This window comes from Scyliorhinus torazame, chromosome 7 (assembly GCF_047496885.1).
Source record: "Scyliorhinus torazame isolate Kashiwa2021f chromosome 7, sScyTor2.1, whole genome shotgun sequence".
In the NCBI taxonomy this organism is placed as follows: Eukaryota; Metazoa; Chordata; class Chondrichthyes; order Carcharhiniformes; family Scyliorhinidae; genus Scyliorhinus; species Scyliorhinus torazame.
Genome location: NC_092713.1, coordinates 71,289,705 through 71,299,743, shown reverse-complemented (window position 1 = coordinate 71,299,743; position 10,039 = coordinate 71,289,705). Strand labels below are relative to the sequence as shown.

The 10,039-nt window shown below is 51.2% G+C and overlaps 1 protein-coding gene across 1 annotated transcript in view; it reads right to left on the bottom strand.

Annotated features, from left to right (window-relative positions):
• nrd1a (nardilysin a (N-arginine dibasic convertase)) overlaps positions 1 to 10,039 on the bottom strand; it is a 212,722-nt gene that overhangs the window by 80,513 nt on the left and 122,170 nt on the right. The window contains exon 19 of the mRNA XM_072510894.1: positions 4,812 to 4,863. Coding sequence (XP_072366995.1) covers positions 4,812 to 4,863 — 52 coding nt within the window. The remainder of the gene's footprint in view (positions 1 to 4,811; positions 4,864 to 10,039) is intronic.

Below are 10,039 nucleotides of genomic sequence, written 5' to 3'. Positions count from 1 at the left end.
AACCGATGGAACCGCACCAGCACCGCCCGCGGAGGTTCATTAGCCTTGGGCCTCCTCGCCAACACTCTATGGGCCCCTTTTACGTACATAAAAAGCAAGAGGGTAGCCAGGGAAAGGGGTGGCCCACTGAAGGATAGGCAAGGGAATCTATGTGTGGAGCCAGAGGAAATGGGCGAGGTACTAAATGAATACTTTGCATCAGTATTCACCAAACAGAAGAAATTGGTAGATGTTGAGTCTGGAGAAGGGTGTGTAGATAGCCTGGGTCACATTGAGATCCAAAAAGACGAGGTGTTGGGTGTCTTAAAAAATATTAAGGTAGATAAGTCCCCAGGGCCTGATGGGATCTACCCCAGAATACTGAAGGAGGCTGGAGAGGAAATTGCTGAGGCTTTGACAGAAATCTTTGGATCCTCACTGTCTTCAGGGGATGTCCCGGAGGACTGGAGAATAGCCAATGTTGTTCCTCTGTTTATGAAGGGTAGCAAGGATAATCCAGGGAACTACAGGCCGGTGAGCCTTACTTCAGTGGTAGGGAAATTACTGGAGAGAATTCTTCGAGACAGGATCTACTCCCATTTGGAAGCAAATGGACGTATTAGTGAGAGGCAGCATGGTTTTGTGAAGGGGAGGTCGTGTCTCACTAACTTGATAGAGTTTTTCGAGGAGGTCACTAAGATGAGTGATGCAGGTAGGGCAGTGGATGTTGTCTATATGGACTTCAGTAAGGCCTTTGACAAGGTCACTCATGGTAGACTAGTACAAAAGGTGAAGTCACACGGGATCAGGGGTGAGCTGGCAAGGTGGATACAGAACTGGCTAGGTCATAGAAGGCAGAGAGTAGCAATGGAAGGATGCTTTTCTAATTGGAGGGCTGTGACCAGTGGTGTTCCACAGGGATCAGTGCTGGGACCTTTGCTCTTTGTAATATACATAAATGATTTGGAGGAAAATGTAACTGGTCTGATTAGTAAGTTTGCAGACGACACAAAGGTTGGTGGAATTGCGGATAGCGATGAGGACTGTCAGAGGATACAGTAGGATTTAGATTGTTTGGAGACTTGGGCGGAGAGATGGCAGGTGGAGTTTAATCCGGACAAATGTGAGGAAATGCATTTTGGAAGGTCTAATGCAGGTAGGGGATATACAGTGAAGGGTAGAACCCTCAAGAGTATTGAAAGTCAAAGACATCTAGGAGTACAGGTCCACAGGTCATTGAAAGGGGCAACACAGGTGGAGAAGGTAGTCAAGAAGGCATACGGCATGCTTGCCTTCATTGGCCGGGGCATTGAGTAGAAGAATTGGCAAGTCATGTTGCAGCTGTATAGAACCTTAGTTAGGCCACACTTGGAGTATAGTGTTCAATTCTGGTCGCCACACTACCAGAAGGATGTGGAGGCTTTAGAGAGGGTGCAGAAGAGATTTACCAGAATGTTGTCTGGTATGGAAGGCATTAGCTATGAGGAGCGGTTGAATAAACTCGTTTTTTTCTCACTGGAACGAAGGAGGTTGAGGGGAGACCTGATAGAGGTCTACAAAATTATGAGGGGCATAGACAGAGTGGATAGTCAGAGGCTTTTCCCCAGGGTAGAGGGGTCAATTACTAGGGGGCATAGGTTTAAGGTGAGAGGGGCAAGGTTTAGAGTAGATGTACGAGGCAAGTTCTTTACGCAGAGGGTAGTGGGTGCCTGGAACTCGCTACCGGAGGAGGTGGTGGAAGCAGGGACGATAGTGACATTTAAGGGGCATCTTGACAAATACATGAATAGGATGGGAATAGAGGGATACGGACCCAGGAAGTGTAGAAGATTGTAGTTTAGTCAGGCAGCATGGTCGGCACGGGCTTGGAGGGCCGAAGGGCCTGTTCCTGTGCTGTATATTTCTTTGTTCTTTGTTCCAGTTCCAGGGGCCCCTGGAAGGACCCCGCTCCCATCAGCGAGTTCAACATGGTGACCACACAGGCCCCCACGTCCGGCCCCTCCAGGAGGCCCAGAATCCGCAGATTCTTCCGCCTCGACTGATTCTCAATCTCCTCGAACCGCTCCTGCCATTTCCTGTGGAGTGCCTCGTGCGTCTCCACCGTTACCGCCAGGCCTAAGATCTCATCCTCAGAGATCTTTTGTCGAGCCTCTCGGATCGCCACCCCCTGGGCCGTCTGTGTCTCCAGCAGCTTGTCAATAGAAGCCTTCATCGGCTCTAGCAGGTCCGTTTTAATCTCTCTGAGGCAGCGCTGGATACCCTCCTGTTGCTGCTCCGCCCACTGCCTCCACGCTGCCTGGTCTCCTCCCGCCGCCATTTTGTCCTTCTTCCCTCCCTTCTTCTGGTCCACCACCACCTTTTTTGTCGCCCCGCTCCTAGTTAAAGCCATATACTGACGGGGAACTATTATTAACTCCTTCCCACACCGGGAAACGTTGAAAAAGTGCCCTTGGGGCCCTGAAAAGAGCCCAAAAGTCCGTTTTTGCGGGAGCCGCCGAATGTGCGACTTAGCTCCGCATAGCCGCAACTGGAAGTCTCGAGAGTGATTCCTTTTGGCAGTGTTCGCTTCACCAATCTACCCCAAAAAGTCTGTGGAAACTCCTGAAAAAGGTCAGAGAGTCCGTTCCAGATGGGAGCTGCCGAATACGCGACCTACGCCTCCATGGCCGCCACCGGAAGCCTCGTCCCCGCTTCTTCAGTGGCCTTGGTAGATCTTTTCATAGTTGTTCCCTCTGCTGCTAGAATTCACCTTTAATAAAGGCCCTCAAGTCAGCTTGCAGCTTTAAGCTTGCCCTTCCCCCACCTGCATGCTGGAAGAGGCTCTGTTTATCCTGCAGTTACAGCCAAATCTTTTACTGTTTCTGCCGGGTCTGGTAACCAAGAGACATACCAATCCTGGGGACACTGTCGGGGGAATGTTGCAGCCTTCTTCCTACACCAGGAAATGTCAAACAAATGCCGTGGGGGCCCTGTAAAGAGCCCACAAGTCCGTTCCAAGCGTGAGCTCCCGAACATGCGACCTAGCTCTGCATAGCCGCACCCAAAAGTCAATAATCAGGTATTAACCAGCATAAAATTTTCTGGATAAAATACAGATATATCCCACATATCTTTCCCAAGTCTGTGACACCAAATTCAGTAGCAGAACCATTCATGGAGGGCCCAGGTCAGTGCAAATAAGCCCATCGAAAGTTTAAACTTCCCGGGCAATTTCAGTGCATGTGCCGGAATTACTTCTCTGGACATCGTACGATTCAAGCCAATAATTTCCCTGTCAGATTATAATCATAACTTCCCAGAGTAATAATAATAATAATAATAATAATAATAATAATCGCTTATTGTCACAAGTAGGCTTCAATGAAGTTACTGTGAAAAGCCCCTAGTCACCACATTCCAGCGCCTATTCAGGGAGGCCAGTGTGGGAATTGAACCTGTGCTGCTGCCTGGTTCTGCATTACAAGCCAACTGTTTAGCCCACTGTGCTAAACCAGCCCCTCCACAATGGGCCTATTGTGCAACCGGTTTGCATTTCTCAGGTCCCCAGTGTGTACTCTGACGGTCCAATTCTACTTGCTAAATTGCCGTTAAGCTTTAATAATTAACTATAAACAATATAAAATCAAAGAATTGTATAAAAATAACAAAACATATTACTTTAGATTGGAGATTAAATTATCCCGGTGCACAATAATCAAATTATACCCTATCTGATGCAGCATTTCTCAAGCTAGATTGCATAAAGACTTTGCAGGGGACCCAAAAAATAACATGAAAGTAATAACATGCTAGGCTCGGTGCAAGCTGGAAGCAGCAATCATTATAGGCAAGATAAACCGATTCCGTGAGAAACACAGAACCCGGATCCTCTGCATAAAGTAGAGATAATTAAAGAAAAGGGGTCCCTGATCAGGTTTCTGATTAGGTCAAAGAGCGGTGGTGATGTAATGACATCCAGTTGAAAACTTTTACTCCACCCCTTTTTCAAACAAGCAGAGAATTAACCCTTGCCTGTTAACAGCTGAAGATATATTTATATTTTTGCAGGAATTTGGAATTACAAATTTTAAGTTTGAATTGTCAGATGTATTCCGATTAATTAACCCATTTCGGAATTTGAGAATTTATTTCATGGAACCACAACAGTGTAGAGGCAGGCCATTTGCCTATCGGGTCTGCACCGACCCGCTGGGAGAGCGCTCTGCCCAGGCCCACTCTATCCCCATGTACCCACCTAGTCTGCACATCCTTGGACATTATGGGGCAGTTGATCGTGGCTGACACGCCTACACTGCGCATCTTTGCACTGTGAGAGGAGATACACGCAAGCATGGGGAGAAGGTGCGGGCTCCCCGTGGATGGTCACGGAGGGCTGTGGTGGAGCTCGGGTCCCTGGCGGAGCTCTGGGAGGCGGCAGTGCTAAACACAGGTTGGGATGTTGGGCCAGGTCTGGACATTGTTGGGGGCGGGGGGGATTCCTTCTAGCTCTTTCAGAATAACAATGAGTGTAAAACTGGCAGAACCATATAGTTATAACCATAAAGTTACCAATTTAAATTAGATGGTTCCCAGCCCAGCGCAATTCCCCAGGGGAAGTCAGCCCTTCTGGACAAATCCTTCCTTGGGAACCGCCAAGAGGGTCCCCGCTAAATGCGATATTGGGGAGCCAGGAAGCTATGGCCTACTTAATCAAGCTTATTTCTAATTAGTATATATAAGCTGTGACATTAACCAATTAGTTCACAGAAAAATGCAACAATTCTAAGCCTTAACTGATCTAATTTGTAATACACATATGATTTCTCTGGTTATACAATTATACAAATGCTTACGTTTCTGGAGATTCATGAACGTAAGACGATATCAAGTGGAATCGAATGTAAGCTGCAAAGCAAAAGTTTATATGAACATCATAAGGAGCAAAACTGCACCGAATAATCTACTGGAAATGTTTACTTATACACCAGATGTAAAAAACAAAAATGTATACATAAAATATTAAACATTATCCTAGCTTATTTAAATATAGACAATTGTGTTTCCCCGCTATGCCATAATGCATAACATTTACCATGGAGAGTACACATTTACAAAAAATAATTTAAAAATCAAATATACAGCTATTGAATTTGTGACACTATGGCCGGGATTCTCCGACCCACCCCGGGGGGAGGCGCGAATCCCACCCCGACGCCGGATGCGCTATTTTCCGGCGCCGTTTTTTTGGGCGGTGGCGGGATTTCCGCCACGCCGATCGGGGCCGTTGAAAGCGCCCCCGGCGATTCTCCGGGCCCCGATGGGCCGTCGAGCTTTGGCCAGTCCCGCCGGTGTGAATTAGTCACCTCACACACAACGGGTGAGTATGCGTGGGGCGGTCCTCGGGTGGGTGCAGGGAGATCCGACCCCGCGGGGGGGGGCACAGTGGCCTGGCCAACGATCGGGGCCTACCAATCTGCAAGTGGGTTGTTCCGTGGGGGGACTTCTTTCCTTCGCGCCAGGCCCCTGTAGGGCTCTGCCATCCGACACCGGGGCGGGGGGGGGGGGGGGGGGGGGGGGGGGGGGGCGGCGCGGAGAAGAGACCCCTGCAAATGCCTGGAAATACGACGGCCGTTCCATGCATGCACGAGATCACGCCAGCCGTTCCGCGCATGTGCGAGATCACGCCAGCCGTTCCTCACGCTGTCCCTTCGGCACCAGCTGGAGTGGCGCCAACCCCTCCGGCATCCATCTTGCCCTGAAAGTTCAGAGAATTCCTTACTTTCGGGACCTGTTGACGCCAGAGTGGTTGCCGCCGGTTTTCCCGCCGGTGAGGGGACTTAGTCCCCAGAAGGGAGAACCTCGGCCAATGTTTCACATAGTAACAATATTCCAAACAGGATAGTCCATGACTTCCGGTTGCGGTGATGCCTTGCTAGCTGCACGTTTCGGCGGCTCCAGCTCGGACGGACCTTCGGGCTCTTTTAAGAGCCCCAACGGGGAATTTTTTGACTACGCAACCTGGTGTGGGGTGTGTGAGAAGGGAGTCCCCCCCCCCCCCCCCCCCCAACGAAGGAGGAAAAAACCGGCGGCGGCGGCTGCAGCGCGAGCGAGGAATCGTCGACCAAAGGGTCAGAAAGAGAGAAGCACAAGATGGCGGCGGAGAAAGCGCAGGCGACATGGGGGCCTGAGCAGGATGAAATTTTGAGACGGTGCGTGGAGCTGCTGAAGAGGGAGGTGCTGACCCCGATGCTACAGGCAAATGAGGGGCTTAATCTCGGCCAATGTTTCACATAGTAACAATATTCCAAACAGGATAGTCCATGACTTCCGGTTGCGGTGATGCCTTGCTAGCTGCACGTTTCGGCGGCTCCAGCTCGGACGGACCTTCGGGCTCTTTTAAGAGCCCCAACGGGGAATTTTTTGACTATGCAACCTGGTGTGGGGTGTGTGAGAAGGGAGTCCCCCCCCCCAACGAAGGAGAAAAAAACCGGCGGCGGCGGCTGCAGCGCGAGGAATTGTCGACCAAAGGGTCAGAAAGAGAGAAGCACAAGATGGCGGCGGAGAAAGCGCAGGCGACATGGGGGCCTGAGCAGGATGAAATTTTGAGACGGTGCGTGGAGCTGCTGAAGAGGGAGGTGCTGACCCCGATGCTACAGGCAATTGAGGGGCTCAAGGAGACACTAAAGACCCAGGAGACAGAGCTCCGCGTGGTGGAGCAGAAGGTGGCAGATAATGAGGACGAGATCCTGGGCCTGGCGGTTAAGACACAGACGCACGAGGCACTTCATAAAAAGTGTACTGAAAGGATCGAGGCCCTAGAAAACAGAGCGCGAAGGAAGAACCTTCGGATACAGGGTCTCCCCGAGGGTGTGGAAGGAGTGGACTGTGGAGCTTATGCAAGTACGATGCTGAGCTCACTGATGGGTGCTGAGGCACCTACGGGCCCCTTGGAGGTGGAGTGGGCACATCGGATCCCGGCGAGAAGACCAAAAGCGGGAGAACCACCCAGGGCGATAATCGTGCGATTTCACCGCCTTAAGGATAGAGAAGAGGTCCTGAGATGGGCTAAAAAGGTGCGGAGTAGCAGATGGGAGAATGCAGTGGTACGGGTGTACCAGGATTGGAATGCGGAGGTGGCGAGAAAGAGGGCGAGCATTAACCGAGCCAAAGAGGTGTTGCATAAAAGGAAGGTGAAGTTCGGGATGCTGCAGCCGGCAAGACTATGGGTCACGTATCAGGAGAGACACCATTATTTCGAGACGGCGGAGGAAGCATGGACCTTTATCAAAGAGGAGAAATTGGATCGGAACTGAGGAGCTGATGCTGCAGGAAATGTTATTGTTAATGTTACGGTTGAAGTTAATTGAGAAGTAAATTGGGAAGGGGGGAGACATTGGGAAATGTGGGCGCCGGTGAGGGGGGAAAGACGGGACATAGTTGGAGAATGGGGTAGGGGAGGGGGAGGGGAAAAGGAGCTGCGCCATAAGAGGCGGGTCAGGTAAAGGGATGTTCCCGCGCCAGAAAGAATAAGGCGGGAAGACAGGCGCAAGGCGGATGGGAGTTCCCCACACAGGGGGGTCGAGGAGTGAGCAGGAGTAGCCGGGGTCAGCTGAAGTCAGCTGACTTACGGAAGTAATATGGGGGTAGCAATCGCGCTAGAAAGAGATCTAGCGGGGGGGGGGGGACACGACGACAACTGGGTTGCTGCTGCGGAAATCCAAAAGGAAATGGCTAAAGAGTGGGTGGACGGGGATGGTGTGCGACGCTGGGGGAGCGAGTGGGAGCGCGGAGGCGGGATATGGGACTGGCCTAGAGAAGGTAATGGCTAGTCGACACGGGAAGGGGGCAGGTAGCCCCCTAGTGAGGCTGATCACGTGGAACGTGAGAGGCCTGAACGGACCGATAAAAAGGGCCCGAGTGCTCGCGCATTTGAAAGGACTAAGGGCAGACATGGTTATGCTCCAAGAGACGCACCTAAAGGTGGCGGACCAAGTTAGGTTAAGGAAAGGATGGGTGGGACAGGTGTTCCACTCAGGACTAGACGCAAAGAACAGAGGGGTGGCCATTTTGGTGGGGAAACGGGTAGCATTTGAAGCAAAGAACATCGTAGCAAATAGCGGAGGTAGATATGTAATGGTGAGTGGCAGGCTGGAGGGAATGGAGGTCGTGTTGGTTAATGTGTATGCCCCAAACTGGGACGATACCGGACCTGGAGGTAGGAAGCTTGATTTTAGGAGGGGACTTTAATACGGTGCTGGACCCGGGGCTAGATAGATCCAGCTCAAGGACCGGAAGAAGGCCGGCAGCGGCCAAGGTACTTAAGGGGTTTATGGACCAAATGGGGGGAGTGGATCCATGGCGATTTCTTAGACCTAGGGCTAGGGAGTTCTCCTTCTTCTCCCATGTCCATAAAGTGTACTCCCGGATAGATTTTTTTGTTTTGGGAAGGTCGTTGATCTCTAGGGTGGAAGAAGCTGAGTACTCAGCCATAGCGGTTTCGGACCATGCCCCACATTGGGTGGACCTGGAATTAGGAGAGGAAAGGGAGCAGAGAACACTCTGGCGATTAGATGTGGGATTGATGGCGGATGAGGGAGTGTGTGCAAGAGTGCGGGGGTGTATTGAGAGATACCTGGAGGTCAATGACGACGGCGAGGTCCCTGTGGGAGTGGTATGGGAAGCACTAAAAGCGGTGGTCAGAGGAGAGTTGATCTCCATTGGGGCCCACAAAAGGAAAACAGAGGCCAAGGAAAGGGAAAGATTACTGGGGGAGATTTTAAGGGTGGATAGGGAATTTGCAGAGACCCCGGAGGAGGAACTGTACAGTGAGAGGAGACGACTCCAGACGGAGTTTGACCTTCTGACCACCAGAAAGGCGGAGGTACTGTGGAGGAAGGCACAGGGGAGGAGGTATGAATATGGGGAAAAGGCTAGTCGCCTGTTGGCTCATCAATTGCGAAAGAGGACAGCAGCAAGGGAGATAGGAGGAATTAGAGACGAAAGGGGAGACACAGTGCGAAGGGCAGGAAAGATAAATGAGGTGTTCAAGACCTTCTATGAGGGACTGTATAGGTCTCAACCCCCAGAGGGAGAGGAGGGGATGCGGCAGTTCCTGGACCAATTGAGGTTCCCGAAAGTGGAGGAGCAGGAGGTGGTAGGCCTGGGGGCACCGATTGGGGTGGACGAGGTTATTAAGGGACTGGGAAGCATGCAAGCAGGGAAGGCCCCGGGACCAGACGGTGGAATATTACAGAAAATATGTGGACTTGTTGGCCCTGTTGATGGCGAGGACGTTCAATGAGGCCAGGGAAGGGGGGACTCGACCCCCGACGATGTCGGAGGCGACGATATCGCTAATTTTGAAGAGGGATAAAGATCCGTTGCAGTGCGGGTCCTATAGACCTATTTCATTATTGAACGTGGACGCCAAATTGTTGGCAAAGGTACTGGCATCGAGGATAGAGGACTGTGTCCCGGGGGTGGTGCACGAAGACCAGACAGGGGTCGTAAAAGGGAGACAACTGAATGTTAACGTGCGACGACTATTAGGGGTGATAATGATGCCCCCAGTGGAGGGGAGGCAGAGATAGTGGCAGCAATGGATGCAGAGAAGGCATTTGATAGGGTGGGGTGGGAGTATTTATGGGAAGTGTTAAGGAGGTTTGGGTTCGGGAACGGGTTTATTAGCTGAGTTAGACTTCTTTATGGGGCTCCAACGGCAAGTGTAGTTACAGGTTGACAAAGATCGGAGTATTTCCGACTATATAGGGGAACAAGACAGGGATGCCTGCTGTCGCCATTGTTGTTCGCGTTGGCAATTGAACCTCTGGCCATGGCGTTGAGAGACTCCAGGAAATGGAGAGGGGTGATTAGAGGGGGAGAAGAACACAGAGTCTCGTTATACGCAGATGACCTACTGTTATACGTGTCGGACCCAGCGGGGGGGGGAGAATGATAGAGGTTATGCGAATTTTGAGGGGGTTCGGGGATTTCTCTGGGTATAGGCTAAACATGGGGAAGAGTGAATTATTTGTGATACATCCAGGGGACCAGAGTAGAGAGATAGAAGGCTTGCCTCTAA